Genomic DNA, 22654 nt, shown 5'->3' with positions numbered 1-22654 from the left:
CAAAACAAAAAAGGGAAAAATCTCAACCCTGGGTTTTGTTAAATAAAAAATCCCATGGATTCGGTCTGTCCGGTGTTTCTAGTTTTCAAATTTTCGCGCTCAGTTTTACCGGTGCGACCCCGTTTCAAATCCAGTTTGCGATAACTTCTCACAGGTCGAAATCAGCTGACCACTTCTAATCAATGCACAAAAATTTTTGTAAACAAAACGCCATCTCAAAATCCTGTAGGAACGAAAGGGAAGAACGAAGAAGGAAGAAGGATAGCAATGTTTCTAGTGGTGCGACCCCGTTTCAAATCCAGTTTGCGATAACTTCTCACAGGTCGAAATCAGCTGACCGCTTCTAATCAATGCACAAAAATTTTTGTAAACAAAACGCCATCTCAACTCAAAATCCTGTAGGTCCTGTAGGAACGAAAGGGAAGAAGGATAGCAAACACCCTTTGAAAAGCCATTAAATTTAAGTTAATTTTAATATTTCTAATCTGTTCAACCCTAATTAAAGCTTTCACACTGGTCAATCCATAGTTTTAAGTTAATGTACAGATCTGTCACTCAGGACGTCTTGGGATTGTAGTATGACTTCAGGAAAAGATACTATGGGGTAAGTTTTTGCTGAGTATATTTTCACACCCTTCTATCCTACAGGAGTTTTCCTCGAAAAACTCAATTTGTAACACTGCCCTAGGCATTTTCTTTGTGAACTACCCGTGTGTAGTATGTAAGAAAGAAACCGTCTTTGTGGGTTGAAACATAAGTGGGTTATTTAGTTTTGAGTATTGATTACCCTCGACAACCATCTGTGGTTCGGTTTAACACAACTGAGAAGAACAGCCCAGAGCAAACACGGATTAAAGATTTTACCTTATTTAACAACAAATTAGGTAGTTATGCAGACATTTTAATGAAAATCCTCCCATCAGTCCCATCTGTTGAGCAATCTGGGTTTACAACAAAACTTCCAACGAACTAAAGTATGACTGTTTTTCTTACCGTTTCTTTGCATGTTCTAGTCAGGAAAACGGCAACAGACACTCGAAATGACTATTTAAACACAGCACTGTCTTTATAAGGAAAAGAAATGCACAGAATCATGAAAGGTAGGTGTTTCATTCTTAGAAATAATGATGAATGAAGATACTTCACATCTAAATTGGTGCATGTAGGTAAGTAGATGCTTACCTAGGATTTGTAAAATTACCCTTTCAATTTATTTACTTGTAAGTGCAATGCTTACAAGTCTGTAGGTATCTTTTAGGAATGTCTACCTTTTGACAAATGACTCCACACTCCTGCTCTCCATTTTTCACTCTTTTTGCACAGAAAATATTGTACATGAAATGATTATTATTATTTTTTTCATAGGATGTAGCTACTTGGGTATTGCATGTGCTTATTTAGATTAGAATATACTTTGTTTATCCTGCCAGAATGAGACTGAAAAGTTCCTTCTGCAGTCTAAACAAGATCCTATTTAATTATTTCTTGGGTAAATTTTACAATAAAATTACACATAGATATTAGACCTTGTTTAAGTTATAAAAAAAAGGATAAAAAAAAATATTCAATGTATTTTATGTATTATTGTCTCTTTCAGAGAGCAGCCCATTTTCACATGTAAGGCCCATGTGTTCCACATAGATCCCAAAACCAAAAGGTCGTGGGTATCTGCTTCAAGTTCTGCAGTCAATGTATCATTCTTCTATGACTCGACAAGGAGCTTGTATAGGATTATTAGTGTTGAAGGTATGTCCGTATGTAGTAATAGTAAAATTTGTGTATTACTTAATGCCTGATTAGGACTTGGTCTGGCTGGGGGACTTTAAACAGGAAGCATACCGTTAAAAAAAAAATAGCAAAAGTTGAGTGCAAAGGGCATCCACTCATAAAATTTTGTAACCAACACCAAATGTTAGCCCAACCCATAAGTAATCATCTTTTTGCATGTTCTAGTCAGGAAAACGGCAACAGACACTCGAAACGACTATTTAAACACAGCACTGTCTTTATAAGGAAAAGAAATGCACGAAAGTCCACTTTTTTAAAAGGAAAATCGGCCCGAGAACACAGGAAAATTCGGGAAAATCGAGAAGAGACGGAGAAAACTGACCACTAACAACTCGGAAAAACAAACAACTGAAATTCCTACAGTGTGAAGTTAGCGCAATGCATTCAGCAACGCAGGATGCGCGCGCATTTACTGCTGGAAGTGGGGGAAAGGGCCCGTTTACAAGAACACTTTTCGACTAGAAAATACAGGGTGTTTCGAAAATCATGGTCAGGTCAGTTTTGTTTTCTGATAGGTACCTTAAGGCTGTGAGACTAAAAGATTTATGAGAAATAATGATTTTTACGAATAAAAAATATAGCCAAAATTGGATCCGTTTTTTTTTTTTATATGGAAATAACTGATACCTACACAAAGACAAAATGACGGTTACAAAATCTGTAGTATACAGTATTATCTAATTGGTTACAGAAGTGATAAGAGACATGACTCATGAGCTCATGACTCACATGATAAAGAGGTGCTCTGTGAGCATAATGGGACATCTTGTTTAAAGCTTTTTTTTAAGGTTTGATAGAGGGAATTGTAACAATGGAGGTCTTGCCATCCCAATTCAAAGAGAGCCAACCAAATGAATCGTTCCCAAGAAGAACAGCCTATGTGAAAATTTTCGATTTTTTTTTTTTTTTTCTTTTTCTTTTTTTTTAGAATTGGGGCCTATGTGATCTCCTCGTTTTAATGCACTAGTAAGTTTTAGGGGGAGAAAATGGGAAGTCGTTTTTTTTTTTCGACCAACTTTGCGAAGATTTGAGTAAAATTCCAGAAGAACAACGGCCTATGTGTAAAGTTTTTGCCTCGGGGCAGGGTGTTTTTGCATGCAAAGTAAGTGAGAGTTTCATGTAAAAGGGCCTATGTGTAAAAAAAACATAATTCTGGGATAAATTTTACATTACTGTATTAAAATATCTCTCCTGAAAAGTAACGAAAATAACATAGGCCATTCTTCTTGAGAACAATTCAAATGTTTGGAGAGCCAAGCCAAGTGATAAAGCTTCTGTTTAGGTCTTTAGGATAAAGCTTGTCCCAGTGTGGCAATTGAACCCATAACACAGTGTATGGACTGGGCTTCTCGGCCGAGTCCGAACTCAATAAGGTAAATATGGGCTAAGTTTAGAAGTGTGTCTGTCCAAATTATTTGGGAAAAATATGACAGGAAAAGTTATGAGAATATGCCCCCTAAAATGGTTCACAGAATTTACAGAAAGATACTTACTATTAAACCCAAGCCAGAGGGTTGTAATCCAAGGTTCTTGGACTTCTTGGTTTGATTCTCAAACAAATCAAATCATGGTATCTTTGTGTTAAAGCAGAGAGCTTTCTCACAACTTTGTGGGTATCACAGTATTACAAGTCTTTCATTTATTCAATCATCATATTTATTATCGCTTGTCTCTTCAACTTGTAATGCCGTCACTGGTTGCTACTCGATTAAAGTAGCTACTCAGTTGTCCTCACGAGGCTGAGTGCACCCCGAACTCCAAGCACAGACGCAAAAAAACCTCGGCCCCGCCGGGAATCGAACCTGGACCTCCTGCGTGCAAGCCTAGTGTGATACCCACTCGGCCACGGAGATTGCTGATTCTCGAACAAATGAAAATCTCCCGTAGCAAATCTTTGTGACAAAAAACCTAATACCAGCATCTCATTAGATGGTAAGGCCAAAAACTCCAATTCTTAAGAGTAAGACGGATGCTTTTAAATACTTTCCTTTCATAGATGTTACATTTTACTTACATTACTATGTATTTTTACAACAATCAATATATAAAATAGACCATTTATTTTATTATTCTCTTTTTTTTTTCAGTTCATTGCCAAATTCCAAGAGGTGAAAGAAGCCACCTGTCTTGCATCGAGCAAAGCAAACAGCAATGGTGGCTCAGCGGGTAACACAGTGACTTCAAGTGCTAACGCTAGTCCGGTGACTGTGCGGGGATCCTCGTGTCAGTCCGACTGTCTATTGGAGCCTCCGTCTTCTATAACTCCTACGTATGCTTCTTCCGATGACCACAGTCACTTGCATCGAGCAAAGCAAACAGCAATGGTGGCTCAGCGGGTAACACAGTGACTTCAAGTGCTAACGCTAGTCCGGTGACTGTGCGGGGTTCATCGTGTCAGTCCGACTGTTTATTGGAGCCTCCGTCTTCTATAACTCCTACGTATGCTTCTTCCGATGACCACAGTCATAGTCAGGTAATAACCAATCTTGACCAATTTAATTCATCTGGATCTGAAGTTTGAAAATAAACAATCAGATTGCTCATGACTGGATTCACAAATTCCACAATCTAAGGAAAAAAAAGTTTTTTTTTAGAGAGATTTGAGAGAGGGAACTGTAACTATTAAGGTCTTATCATCCCGAAATCGAAAGGGAAAAGACACGATAGGAAACCGGAGAAAGCCAGCTGTTTCAATATCCCGAATCTGCTGCCTAGGCAGACGTGCTACCAACCCAGCTAACTAGACTTTCAGAAAAGAGTTTTTTACCACCACCGTTCTCGGAACGGCTGGCTTTCTCCTATCCTCTCCTTTTCTCTTCGATTTCGGAACGATAAGACCTGAGCAGTTACTGCTCCCCCTATATCAACAAACCTCTTGAAAGTATGTTCAGATGGGAATAAATTTGGGATTTTCCTCTCCTTTTTTTCCCAGACGGCCGAAAGTCCGAAGCACCACACTCCCGATTGCAATTCGTCGGCGCCCACCGCCAACAGTAACTCCAACTCGACCGGTGGCGGCACAACGGCGGCCAACAATGCCGCCAAACCTCCTGTGATACCGGCAACTGCGGCCGAGAATCAACTCAAATACGAGAACGACAAACTCAAACTAGCACTGGCACATAGGTAAGAAAAAGTTCGAGTGTTGACGTCACACGACTTTCTATTACATTATGAAAGTACGGAGTCGACCTTTTCGATTTTTTTTTTTTTTTATTTTTTTTAAGGGCTTTAACTTTCAGCCAATTCTCTGACTGTTTAAAAGGTACATTATGGCAAGTGTTTGAAAATTAACGTAAAAGTTCCTTGATTATTCGAAAAATCGGTCTAATTTTTACAAAATTGTCACAATCGTGTCCTTGGGAGCATACAAAATATCACTTCAAAAAGCCAAATGGCTAATCCTTAATCCTGTCTTCCTTTTAGAGCAACCAGTTGCCCATCCTATTCTGAAGATCAAATAACTTTAAAGTAGTAAAGATGAGCTTGTGGATTTGATTACAAAACATACCGAGCTAGGAACGCAGGCACTTTTCACCTGTTTAAAAACCGATCCTAAATACATCGATCCTATACTTTATGTAAATAAAGTTTGATTTAATTGTTTAATAATAATAATAATAATACATCGGGTAGTTTTCCTTGAATTTACCTAAATGATGTTTTTGACAACCATCTGTGGTTTGGTTTAACACAACTGGCAAGAACGGCCCAGAGCAAACACGGATTAAAGATTTTACCTTATTTAACAACTCCTGTCTTCCTTTTAGAGCAACCAGTTGCCCATCCTATTCTGAAGATCAAATAACTTTAAAGTAGTAAAGATGAGCTTGTGGATTTGCTTACAAAACATACCGAGCTAGGAATGCAGGCACTTTTCACCTGTTTAAAAACTGATCCTAAATACATCGGGTAGTTTTCCTTGAATTTACCTAAATGATGTTTTTGACAACCATCTGTGGTTCGGTTTAACACAACTGAGAAGAACAGCCCAGAGCAAACACGGATTAAAGATTTTACCTTATTTAACAATAAATTAGGTAGTTATGCAGACATTTTAATGAAAATCCTCCCATCAGTCCCATCTGTTGAGCAATCTGGGTTTACAACAAAACTTCCAACGAACTAAAGTATGACTGTTTTTCTTACCGTTTCTTTGCATGTTTAATGTAATACCAACCTCAGTGGTGCAGTTGTTAACACATTGGACTTTGGATCTAGAGGTTGGTGGTTTGAGTCCAAGTCATGTCATAAAATTTATCTAGGTGAAATAATCGGGGAACAATGTTTGTGACAAGCATTTAAATATGCTTAACACAATTAAAAAATTCCTTAATGCCTGATTAGGACTTGGTCTGGCTGGGGGACTTTAAACAGGAAGCATACTAGCATACCAGCATGAATTTCCCTTGTTAAAAAAAAATAGCAAAAGTTGAGTGCAAAGGGCATCCACTCATAAAGTTTTGTAACTAACACCAAATGTTAGCCCAACCCATAAGTAATCATCTTAGGGCTGATTGAGGGCTGACAAAAACACCAACCCTGTCTGTACATAGGAAAAGGTGAAGAACAAGAATAGGAATAATATGTTTTCTTGTTTTGATTTTGCAGGCACCAAAGCAGTCATCAATAGCACAATCACTTCCGGGATGACCTTCACAAAAACCTCGCAGAAGTTTGGACAATGGTCTGACATCCGGGCAAACACAGTGTCCCTGGTGCAGGCTCAGCTAGACACTCTGCTCGCGTCGCAAGACGCGCAGCGTCGAATTATAGATACCCTGAACCATCAGCTGGCCGGGCGCGTCGCTGAGTTAGCGACCATTCACCGCGAAATAAACACGGCGCTGCAAACTTGATCCTCCAATCAGGGCTCAAGTAGAGCTCCGCCCCCGCATGAGTGGCTGTAGATATGTAAGTAGCCAATGAGAATAGAGGATTATAAGTCCCGCCCCCATAACTTGAGCTGAGCTAAGACGAACCAATTAGAACACAGAATCACACGGCGCTGCACACTTGATCCTCCAATCAGGGCTCATCTAGAGCTCCGCCCCCTCATGAGTGGCTGTAGATATGTAGGTAGCCAATGAGAACAAAGGATGTAACTATCCAATCAGAACACTGGATCCTAAGCTCCGCCCCCAGATAACTAGAGCTCAGCCAAGACGGACCAATTAGAATTGAGAATAAACACGGCGCTGCAAACTTGATCCATCTAGAGCTCCGCCCCCGCATGAGTGGCTGTAGATATGTAAGTAACCAATGAGAATCGAGGATTAAAAGCCCCGCCCACTTGAACTCAGCTCAGTTTGGTAACTGAGTGACTAGCTCAGTTTGGTAACAATGGTAACTGGTGGTCTTAAGGTTGGAATCAGAAAATCGGCTTTTTTTAAAACTGTTTCGAGCATTTTTTTAAATACGTGACAAATGTAAACAGATTTCTTTTAGCTTAGCAGGGAATGCTCTACCATGGCCACTTACAATGGCACATTTTTCCTCCAAGTAGAAGACGCAGAGGAAAGTCAGCTGTTCATCCAAGAGCTGAGAGTGTCCACAGGGGCTCCGGACTCTTTACTACACAATCTGGATACTCACTCGCAAGCCGTATCCTTCCTGGATAAGGATGGAAACTTGACAGTACTGTCCACGGGATCGGCACAGTTTGGACGAATCCTCAACGAAAATGAACAGGTAATTGCTTTGTACTTACTTACTTTTTCCGGACACGTAAAGTAAGTAACTGCTTTGTATTGATTTGTTGAACGATACATAAAATCAAATGAACATATAATCAAATCAACATGGTTCATCAAAGGGTGACATCTTTAGGGTATTTTAAGTACTTAAATATATAAAAAAAAAAACATGAAGGGAAGAAAGAAAAAACCTTCACTTCTCGAGGAATGGAATTTGGGACCTCCCTCATACAGGTCTAGTGTGATAGGCACCGATTCACGAAGATAATGTTCTTGAAATTTAAACTAGCCAGTCACCATCAGGTAGACCTGACAGGTACAACTGAAAAGGTCCGTCTGTCAGGTCTACCTGATACCTGATGAGCACATATCAGGTCTACCTGTCGTCAGGTCTACCTGACAGTGAGTGGCTGGCCTTAGAATTGAATTGAAGAATTGGTAGTAGGTAGGAGGTAAGTAGGATTTTTTTATTTTATTCTTCAGATCAATTCAATCTCGAGCTCAATAAACTTTGAGCTGAACCCTCCTCGTCTAAAACTTTAGCAGAATAGCTGAAGTTTGTGTCGACTGAGGAGGGAACAGCTCAGGTCATTGGCAATTAATTCTTTCATAGATCTTCTTTCTTCTTATGACAATTGCTTCATGTTCCTTTCGAGCTTTAAGCTTCAAGTATGTGGATGATCTTCTCCAGTTTTTCAAGCATTTTTGATTTCCATAATGTTATTTTCAATTTTGTATGTGTACAATTTGTGTGAATAAAATTTATGTCGTGAGAGAAAAATTTTCGTGTTCCTTGCAGTAATTATGTTGTTTTTCATGTTACATTTTCGGAGTTTTGACTTCAGATTTGGATTTTTTTTTTTTTTTTTTTTAAGGGCTTTAACTTTTAGCCAATTCTCTGACTGTTAAAAAGGTACATTATGGCAAGTGTTCGAAAATTAACGTAAAAGTTCCTTGATTGTTCGAAAAATCGGTCCAATTTTTACAAAATTGTCACAATCGTCTCCTTGGGAGCATACAAACTATCACTTCAAAAAGCCAAATAGCTAATCCTTATGCAGTTCTGCAAACGCCAAGAAGTGTGAGATTGAGCTGGCCAATCTCAAATCGAATATCAATCTGTATAGTACCAAAAAAAAAAAAACACAATTTGTAAACACTAAACCTTGCCTTTTCTCTCGTGTGCAGTTCTGCAAACGCCAAGAAGTGTGAGATTGAGCTGGTCAATCTCAAATCGAATAACAATCTGTAGTAGGCACCAAAAAAAAAAAAAAAAAACAATGTGTAAAATCTAAACCTTACCTTTTCTCTCGTGTGCAGTTCTGCAAACGCCAAGAAGTGTGAGATTGAGCTGGCCAATCTCAAATCGAATAACAATCTGTATAGTACCAAAAAAACACAATTTGTAAACACTAAACCTTGCCTTTTCTCTCGTGTGTAGTTCTGCGAACGCCAAGAAGTGGGAGATCGAGCTGGCCAACCTCAAATCGAACAATCTTCGACTGACCAGTGCTCTCCAAGAATCCACGGCCAACGTAGAAGAGTGGAAGAAGCAGCTGCAAGCGTACAAGGAAGAGAACCAGAAACTCAAAACCAAATATATCGAGCTAGAAGCTACCAAAGGTGAGTAGAATGGTATACCAAAACAAAGATAATTATTTTTTTTATTTTTTCGAAGAGGTTTGATAGAGAGAACCGTCACTGCTGAGGCCTTATCGTCCCGAAAGTGAAGAGAGAAGAAAGACAGGATAGGAGAAAGTCAGCCATTCCAAGAACCAACTTTATCTGTTTGGGATAAAATCCGCCCCGGGCGGAAATCGAACCCGCGACCTAGCGCTTACAAGGTAGACGCGCTACTATCCAAGCTAACTGGGCTTGTTGTGGAGAAGTTTTCAGCTTTACTGATTGATAATTTTATTATTAATGAAAATCCTTAATATTTTGAATCCATAAGTAAAACAATTTAGGACGATTAGAATATTTAGATTTTCAATTTTGACTAAGTGCACCCCGAACTCCAAGCACAGAGCAAAAAAAAAAAACTTCGTCCCTATCAAGCCTAGTGGATAATAATAATAATAGACTCTTGAGTGGAAGGTAACCACTAGGTGAGGTTAACGCCGGAGGCGTTCTCTACCACCTAACCCGAGCTCCATTATTATGTGGTCAAATTCTCAAATAAATGAGGATAAAATTCCATACCTCGGCTGGGATTGAACCCACGCCCTCCTGATTACCAGGCGAGCGTCTTGACCACTACGCCACCGAGGCAGGTTACCCACTCGGGCACGGAGACTGCTTTTGATTTTCAATTTTGTCTCTTCCTGTGTTTTCAGGTGTCTCAGAGGCGGCCGTCGAGCTAAGGAAAGAGCTGACCAGCGTGCGTTCCAAGAACGAAACTTTGGATTCGGAACTCAAATGTCGAGATGAAGAAGTGAAGAAGTTGACCAACGCGAAACATGCTGTCGAAGATAAGTGCAAGGTAAGTGGCTTATGTCGAAAAAATTTGCATCATGCAAATTGTTGAAGAAGAGAGAAAATAGAACGAAGAGATATCAATACAAGTAGAGAAAACAAGCAGGGTCTGTCCCTCCGGGAATTTTTTAGCCCGTAGTGATTAGAGAAAATCAGTACCTATGTACCTACCTAATTTGTTTAATATTCAGTTTATTATTATTCTTGATAATTAAATTTACAAAATATGTACCTATCTAACAACGACAGTGATAGACTCTTGAGTGGAAGGTAACCACTAGGTGAGGTTAACGCCGGAGGCGTTCTCTACCACCTAACCCTTAGAGCTCCATTATTATGCGGTCACACTCTCAAATAAATGAGGATAAAATTCCATGCCTCGGCTGGGATCGAACCCACGCCCTCCTGATTACCAGGCGAGCGTTTTGACCACTACGCCACCGAGGCAGGGTACTCGGGCACGGAGACTGCTTTTGATTTTCAATTTTGTCTCTTCCTGTGTTTTCAGGTGTTTCAGAGGCAGCCGTCGAGCTAAGGAAAGAGCTGACCAGCGTGCGTTCCAAGAACGAAACTTTGGATTCGGAACTCAAATGTCGAGATGAAGAAGTGAAGAAGTTGACCAACGCTAAACACGCTGTCGAAGATAAGTGCAAGGTAAGTGGCTTATGTCAAAAAAATTTGCATCATGCGAATTGTTGAAGAAGAGAGAAAATAGAACGAAGAGATATCAATACAAGTAGAGAAAACAAGGTAGAAATTAAATTTACAAAATATGTACCTATCTAAAACAACGACAGTTCCTGATAAGTACTCACTGTACTTAAAAAGGAACAAAATGATTACTTGATTGTTTCCGCGGCTGGCTGTTGCGGGGCCCACTCAGCCTTGTGATCAATGAGTAGCTATGTATAGGTATAATATAAATGTACATAGCGACCGGTGCCAGCATGGTAGGTAAACACTTAATGTTAAGGATTATTGAGACTTTTGGAAAATCGAGTTCCTGATAAGTACTCACTGTACTTAAAAAGGAACAAAATGATTACTTGATTGTTTCCGCGGCTGGCTGTTGCGGGGCCCACTCAGACTTGTGATTAATGAGTAGCTATGTATAGGTATAATATAAATGCACATAGTGACCGGTGCCAGCATGGTAGGTAAACACTTAATGTTAGGCATTATTGAGATTTTTGGAAAATCCTACTATCCTGCAGTGAGCACCAACAATTGTGACATTAGAAATGAGTGAAACAATTGAGTGTGAGGACGGAGCAGGAATGGTACAGTTGGATAATTGAATAAAATATCTATGTTGGCACACTCAAATAAATATAAATAAATAAAGTAATACGATGATGATGTATTTAACATTTTACACGCAAAAAAAAATTGTGACATTATAACACAAAGAAATTGCATTTATTAAAGACCTTTGCACAGTTATACAGTGACGATAAAGTCTGAAAATATTATTTAGGCTTACTTTATCATGGACACTCGTTGCTATGTTGAAAGCCCAGAAGAGGTTAGGTAGTAGAACAGCAGCGGGAGACACTAAAAGTTCACCGAAAAAAAGACGGAAGAACACGCGAAGAACAGAAGGTTACGAAAAATAATAATGTAATGATTCTTTTCCGTTTCGTTCATTCCCCTAAAGTCTGAAAATATTATTTAGGCTTACTTTATCATGGACACTCGTTGCTATGTTGAAAGCCCAGAAGAGGTTAGGTAGTAGAACAGCCGCGGGAGACACTAAAAGTTCACAGAAAAAAAGATGGAAGAACACGCGAAGAACAGAAGGTTACGAAAAATAATAATGTAATGATTCTTTTCCGTTTCGTTCATTCCCCCAGCTTCTTTCTCAAGAGAACGCAGAGTTACAGGCGGCCATCTCCCTGGTGCAGGCTCAGCTAGACACTCTGCTCGCGTCGCAAGACGCGCAGCGTCGAATTATAGATACCCTGAACCATCAGCTGGCCGGCCGCGTCGCTGAGTTAGCGACCATTCACCGCGAAATAAACACGGCGCTGCAAACTTGATCCACCAATCAGGGCTCGTCCCGAGCTCCGCCCCCGCATGAGTGGCTGTAGATATGTAAGTAGCCAATGAGAATAGAGGATTATAAGCCCCGCCCCCATAACTTGAGCTGAGCTAAGACGAACAAATTAGAACACAGAATCGCACGGCGCTGCACACTTGATCCTCCAATCAGGGCTTGTCCCGAGCTCCGCCTCCGCATGAGTGGCTGTAGATATGTAAGTAGCCAATGAGAACAAAGGATGTAACTATCCAATCAGAACACTGGATCCTAAGCTCCGCCCCCAGATAACTAGAGCTCAGCCAAGACGGACCAATTAGAATTGAGAATAAACACGGCGCTGCAAACTTGATCCTTCAATCAGGGCTCGTCCCGAGCTCCGCCCCCGCATGAGTGGCTGTAGATATGTAAGTAACCAATGAGAATCGAGGATTAAAAGCCCCGCCCACTTGAACTCAGCTCAGTTTGGTAACTGAGTGACTAGCTCAGTTTGGTAACAATGGTAACTGGTGGTCTTAAGGTTGGAATCAGAAAATCGGCTTTTTCTTTAAACTGTTTCGAGCATTTTTTAAAATACGTGACAAATGTAAACAGCTTTCTTTTACCTTAGCAGGGAATGCTCTACCGTGGCCACTTACAATGGCACATTTTTCCTCCAAGTATGGATACTATAGAAATCTATATGGTCAAAGTCAAAAACCTGACTGATGTCGTCTTAGGACTTTGGATGAAACTTCTTTAATTGATTTTATTTTTAGAATAGGGTTAGCTTTAGGTAGATCCTAGATTTTGGTAGCTTTAAGGTGGATTTAATCAGCAACTTTTGGCAGCTCTTCCACCCCCCAACTCCATAGTGTAATAAATATTTTATCTAAAAATTAATAATGTAATTGTAGATTTTTCGCTCTGTTCGCTTTAACCGGAGGCAAAATAAATTAAGCTGTCACTTTTGTCTCTCTCTTGGAGGGTTTCAGCAGTTATTATAATATATAAGTTCTGTGGGTCAACTTGATAAGGAGAACCAAAAGGCAGATATATTTTGCAGAACTTCAAAGAAAAACTTCTTTGATTTTATTTTTAGAATAGGGAGCTTCGAAGAAAAGTTTTTTGAAACTTTTGTCTCTAGTTGAAAGAATTCCATACCTCGGCTGGGATTGAACCCACGCCCTCCTGTTTACCAGGCGAGCGCCTTGACCACTACACCACCGAGGCAGGTTTTTTGTAGGTAATTTCGTTCAGGGCAGGCACACTACTATCGTGATAATAGTGTGTTTTTACACCTTAACGCGTTGAAATAGGTGTACTTCCAATCGAAAAATCTATATGCGAAAACTTTTTTTTTGCCAATGTCGGGCATCGAACCCGCAAATCTAATTTTCACAAAAAAAAACACACACTTTGAACACTGTTTTAGTTTTTAAAGTTAATCTGAAATCCGAACTTGCAAAGAATGCACACTACAGGAGGTAAAAAAACAGGTGGATAAGCTTTGTTGTTTGTTAAGCGTCGATAAAATTGAAAAAAAAAAAATCATCTCTTCACAACTCTCTTTAAAAGTAGCCCCTCCCCTGTAAATATAACAAAACATGAAAACTTCAATAAAAATGACTCTGTCTGAAACTAAAACAATTTGCGTTTTAATTTTATATAATTTTTAGTAACATGAATTGAAGGACTGGAGTACACGTAAAAAATACACACAAAATCGGCGAGTTGAAAAAAATGTCAATGTTGGGCATCGAACCTGCGACCTTTTGCATGACAAGCAAGCGCATTACCACTGAACTAACCGCGCCCTCTTAAACGTGAAACCTCCCATTTAGACACCAGACAGTAAAGGTAGAAGTAGAAACACATTACATTACCGTATTCCATACCTCGGCTGGGATTGAACCCACGCCCTCCTGTTTACCAGGCGAGCGCCTTGACCACTACACCACCGAGGTAGGTCTACACCTCGATAAAATGTTGACTTTTGAGTCTGTTCGAAGACTACATTACAATTTACAATCGAATAGAATTAACCTTGTTTATCCTGCCTAAATGGGACTGAAAAGTGAAAAGTCCCTTTACGGAGAACACTTTGAGCTAGTAGATTCGGGGGCTCTATTGTTTTGTAACATTTGTAGACAGAAACCTTACAACCTCGTAATTCTCCATTTAGTGTCATAATTTAGGTAACGTAAGTTTTAATTTTATTTAGCTAAATTCCAGGTGGGAATTTAAGTTGAATTCCTGTGAGAATTTAGTTAAATTTCGATTGAGAATTTTAGTTAAATCCTAAAGAGTCCGCATACTCAGGTTTATTCTAGAGAAAAGCTGTGAGTCCATATACTATCCCATTAAGAGGATACCAAGAGGTGCCATCAAGGCCAGAGAGCTAGCTCAGGGCCCCTAAATCGTAGGGGTCTGATGAATAAATTCCAATTGAGAATTAAGTTAAATTCCAATTGAGAATTAAGTTAAATTCCAATTGAGAATTAAGTTAAATTCCAATTGAGAATTTTAGTTGAATTTCGGAGTTTTTTTAAAAGCTAAATGAATGGAATTCTCAATTGTAATTTATTTTTCTTCAGAATTGTTGCTAAATTCTATAAGAATTGTCTATTTTTATGGGATTTTACCTGAAGTCCTTTAGGAATTGGCTATTCTTATCCACAGTAAATTGTCCTTAGGACAAAATAGACAACAGCAAAAGCTCGTCACTCATGGCCACAGATATTAAACTCGGTTTTGGGCTGTATTTTTTGTCCTCGAACCCGGGTCCTCCACGTGCAAGACAAGTGCAATGACCACCAAGCAATGGGAGCTTTAGTTTTAGTTAGTAGGAAGCAAATGTTTCTTTTACGCTCGATTATTTTTAAGTGTTCACTTTACTATTTTCACTTGCCAAAAAACAAAGCCATACTAATTAGACACATACATACTTAATTATTTATTTGATATAGGTCCTTGAAATTTATTTAATTTATTTATTTGATCTTTTACGCTCGATTATTTTTAAGTGTTCACTTTACTATTTTCACTTGCCAAAAAACAAAGCCATACTAATTAGACACATACATACTTACTTAATTATTTATTTGATATAGGTACTTGAAATTTATTTAATTTATTTATTTGATATAGGTACTTGATTATTTAATTCGATTTTATTATTTATTTGCTACAATGTAGGTAGGTACTTGAATTTTTATTTAATTTTTTTACTGTAGAACCTTGATTATTTCAACCGATTGGGACCGCGGGTGGTTGAAATGATCGAGGTTGAAATAATGACTTTCTATGATCTTTTCCTCTGTTAAGATAGGATATCCTTTGAAAGGTAGAAAAAAAAACAATGGAGTTGAAATAATGGAAGTTGAAATAATCGAGGTTTTACTGTATTAGATATAATTGTGTAGGTACTTGAATTTTTATTTGATAGGTAGGTAAGTACTTGATTTTTATTATTTAATTCGATTTTTGTTTGTTATTACCTTTTTTTTACACTTGTTATGACTTATAAAAAAAATCTCTTTATTTGTTTCATAAAAGAAAGATAAATCATCACTTAGCAAACAACAGAGCCTTTGTACCATTTTTTGAACTTTTCTGGAAAAGGGGGAGTTTTTTTACTGATTTTTTTCCACTGAGAGCCCCAAAATACTACAATCTGACTTAAGTACCTATTTTTTATTTTATTTTTTTACCTATCACCCGTTTTTAGCAATTTTGTCAGACTGTTTTTTTAGTTTTTACTCAAACTGTAGTGACTTGCAAACATGTATACCTACCTACCATACCAACCAACCAACCTAAAAATCTAATTTTCACAAAAAACACACACACACTTTGAACACTGTTTTAGTTTTTAAAGTGAATCTGAAATCCGAACTTGCAAAGAATGCAAACTAGAGGAGGTAAAAAAAAAGAGGGGGATAAGCTTTGTTGTTTGTTAAGCGTCGATAAAATTGGAAACTATTTTCCAACTCTTTACATCTCTCTTTAAAAGTAGCTCCCCCTCCCCTGTAAATATAACAAAACATGAAAACTTCAATAAAAATGACTCTGTCTGAAACTAAAACAATTTGCGTTTTAATTTTATATAATTTTTACTAACATGAACCGAAGGACTGGAGTACACGTAAAAAATACACACAAAATCGGCGAATAATAATAAAAAAAAATGTCAATGTTGGGCATCGAACCTGCGACCTTTTGCATGACAAGCAAGCGCATTACCGCTGGACTAACCGCGCCCTCTTAAACGTGAAACCTCCCATTTAGACACCAGACAGTAAAGGTAGAAATAGAAGCACATTACATTACCGTCACGTCACGTCACGTGAAGTCATGGGGTGTCAGAAAGATGTAGTTCAAATATTTCCCATAATACAGTTACAGTTCCCCCTGTCAAACCTCTTAAAAAAAAAAAAAAAAAAAAATGATTCAAGTTTGACGATAGTGGAGCTTCTTATTTATGCTATTACGGCACTGGTAATTTATGGCTGAGTTAATCCACCTCGGACATTACTACCTAGAGTTAGAGTTGAATTAAGAACTGATTGAGAGCGAAGGTCAGCACAATAGGTATGTAACCTGGTGTTATATTGACTATACATGACCTGATGTTAGTAATGTTCAAATCATATTGACTGTTCAATGTACCTACATGACTGATGATGTCAGTGATATTGACTACATGACTAGGCTCATGTATGACCTGATGTTATGACTGGCCATTTTTTATTATCACATCTTTTACTTGCTCAAAAATTGGTGAGCCAGCACCGATAGCTCGGTCGTTAGAGCATGGCTCCTACCTGTTCTTACGTCGCGGCGACCCGGTGCCGCGGGTTCGATTCCCGCCCAGCGCGGATTTTTCCCCGATGGGGAAACATTCGTTCCTGGATCGGCTGGCTTTCCTCTTTCCTGTCTTTCTTCTCTTTTTGCTCTCCGGGACGGCAGCACCTCTAAAGAGTCCGCATACTCAGGTTTATTCTAGAGAAAAGCTGTGAGTTCATATACTATCCCATTAAGAGGATACCAAGAGGTGTCATCAAGGCCAGAGAGCTAGTTCAGGGCCCCTAAATCGTAGGGGTCTGATGAGGGATATTCAGGTACATAATTATGTCGTTGTACCCTACTTCCTGAGACGGACTTGACCATGGTCCCATTCAGGTACCCTCAAAAGAGCCAGTGTTATTGTCTGTGGCTTGACAGGGCTGGTTTTGTCTCAGTTTTACGTCCTCCAGCGAGACAAAGGGAGTACTTATAACAGCCTGAAATTTCCCTTGCTAAAGAAATAGCAAAGTATTAAGCGTTAATAGTGTTAAGCATACTTAAATATGCTTGTCACAAATATCGTTCCCCAATAATTACACCTGAAAATTTTTATGACTTAACTTGGACTCGAACTATTAAACTGAGCATTTACTTACATGTCTGTGATCAACAGCCAGTCGATTCAATACTGTTTCATAGAGCACAGGCAAATATTTCTTCATTTGAGTGCTTATTTTCACTCTGGGTTTGGTCTGGTTTAGATTGTTGTTCATATCATGTTTAATTTATTAAATTGTTGTTCATATTTAATTTAATTTAGTATTACTTACGTGTCTATGATCAACAACCAGTCTATTCAACACAGTTTCATAGAACAAAGGCAAATATTTCTTCATTTGATTGCTTATTTTCACTCTGGGTTTGGCCTGGTTTAAATTGTCGTTCATATTTTGTTCAATTTATTAAATTGTTGTTCATATTTTGTCCAATTTGGCATTACTTACATGTCTGTGATCAACAGCCAGTCGATTCAACACTGTTTCATAGAGCACAGGCAAATATTTCTTCATTTGATTGCTTATTTTACCTCTGGGTTTGGTCCGGTTTAGATTGTTGTTCATATTTTGTTCAATTTATTAAATTGTTGTTCAAATATTGTCCAATTTAGCATTACTTACATGTCTGTGATCAACAGCCAGTCGATTCAACACTGTTTCATAGAGCACAGGCAAATATTTCTTCATTTGAGTGCTCATTTTCACTCTGGGTTTGGTCTGGTTTAGATTGTTGTTCGTATCAGGGACATATCCTTGAAAGAGGGGTAAACTTAGGATGTCTTGAAGGGAGGGCAGACCAGACTGTAGGGCTTTTGAAGAGAGGATGGATTCTAACAGGGCACCTGAAACAGAGAATGGTCACAATAGATCAGTTGCGCTTACTTGGGTGATGTTTCAAAGTCATAGAGCAGGAAAAGTAAGGAAGAACGGAATTTTTCTTTTTCTTCTGCGACTTCTAGATACCGAGATAAATCGATTTAAAAAAGAGCGGTAAATCGTGAAGTTTGACGTCACGGCATACATTATCTCTTCTGTTTCTTCTTCTTCCACTCGTACTACTACTTTCTGTCCTTTGTAAAGTTGTCGAATAAGGCGTCTATCTTTCCAGTTCAAGTCGATTTCTCTCAAAACTCTCAACAGTATATTCCAATTTACTCGATCAAAGGCTTTCTCCCAATCTACAAAACACACATATAATTCTCTGTTTACGTCCAATATCCTCTCTGATAACATTCTCACGCAAGTTATAGCATCCCGGGTTCCTCTTCCCTTCCGAAAACCAAATTGATCATCTGCCTTGACCACTACACCACCGAGGTAGGTAGCGCCTTGACCACTACACCACCGAGGTAGGTATTCCATACCTCGGCTGGGATTGAACCCACGCCCTCCTGTTTACCAGGCGAGCGCCTTGACCACTACACCACCGAGGTAGGTATTCCATACCTCGGCTGGGATTGAACCCACGCCCTCCTGTTTACCAGGCGAGCGTCTTGACCACTACACCACCGAGGCAGGTTTTTTGTAGGTAATTGTAGGTAATTTCGTTCAGGGCAGGCACACTACTATCGTGATAATAGTGTGTTTTTACCTTAACGCGTTGAAATAGGTGTACTTCCAATCGAAAAATCTATATGCAAAAACTTTTTTTTTGCCAATGTCGGGCATCGAACCCGCGACCTTCTGGCGGTGTTACATGGGTGTATTACCTCGTCTTCAAAACTTCCTTTTCAGGTCCCGTTGAAATATTTCCAATCAAAATACGAACACATGCATAGTCTCAAGGCATTTGATTGGTCAATTTTGACTTGAGACTGATCTAAGAACGATCATTCTTGTTCATAAATACGAGTGTAAATTTTACGTCACTATAACCACTAAGATTTCGAGTGACGGGGGATTTCACCCCTTAACTTCAGTGATCCATAAGGAAGAACCTTTTAGGGCTCTATTTTCAGTGTGCTTTATTTAAGACCGCGTTTTACGAAGTCAGAGTTGGCTTCAATTCTGGATTGAACTGGGTAGGTATTCTTTCGAGTGACGGGGGATTTCACCCCTTAACTTCAGTGATCCATAAGGAAGAACTTTTTTAGGGCTCTATTTTCAGTGTGCTTTATTTTAGACCGCGTTTTACGAAGTCAGAGTTGGCTTCAATTCTGGATTGAACTGGGTAGGTATTAAGAACAGTTCAATCACAGATTGATCTCAATTCTGATTTGATAAACCCTGCTTTAAGTTGTATATTTGTGACTTACCAGTGTGGTAGTTCATAAAAGATGAGTGTTTCACCGCCGTTTTTATTTCGTATCAACGAAACAACTGCTACATTAGACTCATGTGGTCTGTGTCGTAGCATGCCCATCCCGTAGTATGTCCCTCATCAGGTGGGCGATAAGAGACACAATACTTCCCATTTAGATACTGGGTCAACAATAGAACACCAAGACCGCTTTTATTTTAAGTGGTAGAATTCTTAACATGAGCTCTTCCATCTAACGGGACTTACTTTGCTTACCTGAGGACGGTGTTACAGAATCACTCCCGGACTCATCAGGGGTGGCAAATCTTAGACTCGTTGGGGCCCGAACCGGGGCCCTTCCGCTACCCACACATCTATCCAGCCCTGGCCTGTCATTCATAGACAATCTTCGTTCCAGGGATGGTCTGCCGTTCAGAGATAATCTTCCTTCCAGGGTCGATCCGTCGGAAAAGTTCCGTTCCAGGGACGGTCTATCGATTTTGTTGAGGGAGGGGGTTCGTTCTATTTTGTTCAGGGATGGCGTGCGTTCCATGACGTATTGACTGAGGTCGGAGTCCGCCCCTAGGAGGGATTCCATCCGCTGAAGACGTTTTTCGTGTCGGACCTGTGAAATAGAATAGAAATAAAATAGAATAGAATAAAATGTCAAAGAGAATGGAGAAGACTAGAATAGATTAGATTAGAATCAAATAAAATAGAATAGAACAAAATAAAATAATATCAAATGAAATAGAATAGAGTAGAAGAGACATTGTCTGACTGGGGAACTTTAAACAGGGAGTACTTATCTATTATCTATTATGGGACTGGTTGCTCCTCTCCCAAGAGAGTATGCAATTAACACTGCGACCTCTGTAGATCTATTGTGAACAGTATTTTTTCCCCTGCCCAAGCTGCTATACCCTGGCCTTGATGGAACCTAGAAGTACCCTCACTGGTATATTTCAACCTCCCCAGTTTCTCTAAAATTCACCTGCAGCACCTCTAAAGAGTCCGCATACTCAGGTTTATTCCAGAGAAAAGCTGTGAGTCCATATACTATCCCATTAAGAGGAAACCAAGAGGTGTCATCAAGGCCAGAGAGCTAGCTAAGGGCCCCTAAATTGTAGGGGTCAGATGAGGGATATTCAGGTACATAATTATGTCGTTGTACCCTACTTCCTGAGACGGACTTGACCATAGTCCCATTCAGGTACCCTCAAAAGAGCCAGTGTTATTGTCTGTGGCTTCACAGGGCTGGCTTTGTCTCAGTTTTACGTCCTCCAGCGAGACAAAGGGAGTACTTATAACAGCCTGAAATTTCCCTTGCTAAAGAAATAGCAAAGTATTAAGCGTTAATAGTGTTAAGCATACTTAAATATGCTTGTCACAAATATCGTTCCCCAATAATTACACCTGAAAATTTTTATGACTTGACTAAGACTCGAACTATTAACCTGAGCATTTACTTACATGTCTGTGATCAACAGCCAGTCGATTCAACACAGTTTCATACATCAGAGGCAAATATTTCTTCATTTGATTGCTTATTTTCACTCTGGGTTTGGCCTGGTTTAGGTTGTTGTTCATATCATGTTTAATTTATTAAATTGTTGTTCATATATTGTCCAATTTAGCATTACTTACATGTCTGTGATCAACAGCCAGTCGATTCAACACTGTTTCATAGAGCACAGGCAAATATTTCTTCATTTGATTGCTTATTTTACCTCTGGGTTTGGTCCGGTTTAGATTGTTGTTCATATTTTGTTCAATTTATTAAATTGTTGTTCAAATATTGTCCAATTTAGCATTACTTACATGTCTGTGATCAACAGCCAGTCGATTCAACACTGTTTCATAGAGCACAGGCAAATATTTCTTCATTTGAGTGCTCATTTTCACTCTGGGTTTGGTCTGGTTTAGATTGTTGTTCGTATCAGGGACATATCCTTGAAAGAGGGGTAAACTTAGGATGTCTTGAAGGGAGGGCAGACCAGACTGTAGGGCTTTTGAAGAGAGGATGGATTCTAACAGGGCACCTGAAACAGAGAATGGTCACAATAGATCAGTTGCGCTTACTTGGGTGATGTTTCAAAGTCATAGAGCAGGAAAAGTAAGGAAGAACGGAATTTTTCTTTTTCTTCTGCGACTTCTAGATACCGAGATAAATCGATTTAAAAAAGAGCGGTAAATCGTGAAGTTTGACGTCACGGCATACACTTCGTTTGTTTGTGCACAAGCGTTTCTGCGCATTTTGACGTGAAATCTGACGTCACAACTCTTTGAACTTTTTCATTAGAACGGCAATTAAAATTTGAATTTTCGACCTTTTAAAGTTACTTTTTCGAAGTTTTGACCTCACATTCGGATTTTTCACAACTTTTTACGTAGGAATCGACCTTTATTTAATAATATTTCCCCAATTGCAACTCCTCCATTTAACACCAATAATTGATTATTATTATTATTTTTTAAGATGGGTGTTTTACCACCGTTTTTATTTCGTCGCAATGAAACAACAGCTCTGTGAAAGTAGTTACTGTACTTACGTATATCAACATCAATCTCGTCTGACACCAGATCACAGGTGACACTCTGCAGGGGACATCCTGTACATAGTTCATACAGGATGACTCCGAAACAGTACACATCTATAGATTCCATGCTAGTATACAGGGAGCGGGCTTGTATTAGACAGGGACGAAGGAGAGGTGAGACACCCAGGTGGAGGTTTTCTAGCTCGCTAAGCTGTATGGAGGTGTTGGAAGTGACTAGAATGTTACCCGTGTGTAGATGCCCTAAAATAAAAAATAAAATATAGACCGATTAATAACAAAAAAAATCGAATAAAAAGGGATAGAGAGGTAGCATTGAACTGCAGAGGGAGAAGGTATAGGTATTTTAATTATTAATTTATAATGTCAGAATGAGACAAAAAAATCCCTTAGCCAGCCTAGTTAGCTTAGTTGGTAGTGCGTGACTCAGCACTTTTTGAAAGAATTCAATACTTCAGTACCTTGAGGTCAAAATTCAGTACTTTTCTGGACTGTACCGCACTGATAACCCATCAAAATTTGCTTTTGTCCGCCAT

General features: G+C 39.1%; 2 protein-coding genes across 2 annotated transcripts; one reads left to right on the top strand and one right to left on the bottom strand.

The window, feature by feature from the left end:
- The first annotated feature begins 387 nt into the window (after nucleotides 1-387).
- Nucleotides 388-12643, top strand: LOC103514750 (homer protein homolog 2). Its single transcript, XM_026827636.1, has 9 exons — nucleotides 388-604; nucleotides 1598-1746; nucleotides 3106-3161; nucleotides 3876-4080; nucleotides 4113-4261; nucleotides 4721-4914; nucleotides 8926-9107; nucleotides 9821-9966; nucleotides 11813-12643. The coding sequence occupies exons 1-9, from the start codon at nucleotides 579-581 to the stop codon at nucleotides 11996-11998; spliced, it is 1293 nt and encodes a 430-aa protein (XP_026683437.1). The 5' UTR covers nucleotides 388-578; the 3' UTR covers nucleotides 11999-12643.
- A 5269-nt stretch (nucleotides 12644-17912) lies between these two features.
- LOC103514748 (PX domain-containing protein kinase-like protein) lies at nucleotides 17913-22654 on the bottom strand. The gene is made up of 6 exons (XM_026827635.1): nucleotides 22642-22654; nucleotides 22113-22361; nucleotides 21382-21602; nucleotides 21034-21129; nucleotides 19837-20185; nucleotides 17913-18163 (listed from the first exon to the last, which is right to left on the bottom strand). The coding sequence occupies exons 1-6, from the start codon at nucleotides 22652-22654 to the stop codon at nucleotides 17913-17915; spliced, it is 1179 nt and encodes a 392-aa protein (XP_026683436.1).

Source organism: Diaphorina citri, unplaced genomic scaffold, assembly GCF_000475195.1.
Source record: "Diaphorina citri unplaced genomic scaffold, Diaci psyllid genome assembly version 1.1 scaffold1217, whole genome shotgun sequence".
NCBI classification, from domain to species: domain Eukaryota; kingdom Metazoa; phylum Arthropoda; class Insecta; order Hemiptera; family Psyllidae; genus Diaphorina; species Diaphorina citri.
This window is presented reverse-complemented; position numbering and strand designations above follow the sequence as displayed.

What these genes read in the sequence shown, in the direction of transcription:
- LOC103514750 (XM_026827636.1), top strand. Translation starts at nt 579, where the DNA reads ATGACTTCAGGAAAAGATACTATGGG. An exon ending in TAGGATTATTAGTGTTGAAG is followed by an intron (nt 1,747 to 3,105) that starts GTATGTCCGTAT and finishes AGTGTGGCAATT; the next exon opens with GAACCCATAACACAGTGTAT. An exon ending in CCGAGTCCGAACTCAATAAG is followed by an intron (nt 3,162 to 3,875) that starts GTAAATATGGGC and finishes TTTTTTTTTCAG; the next exon opens with TTCATTGCCAAATTCCAAGA.
- LOC103514748 (XM_026827635.1), bottom strand. An exon ending in TGGCTGTTGATCACAGACAT is followed by an intron (nt 21,130 to 21,381) that starts GTAAGTAATGCT and finishes AACCTAAACCAG; the next exon opens with GCCAAACCCAGAGTGAAAAT. An exon ending in TTCTGTAACACCGTCCTCAG is followed by an intron (nt 18,164 to 19,836) that starts GTAAGCAAAGTA and finishes TCTCTGTTTCAG; the next exon opens with GTGCCCTGTTAGAATCCATC.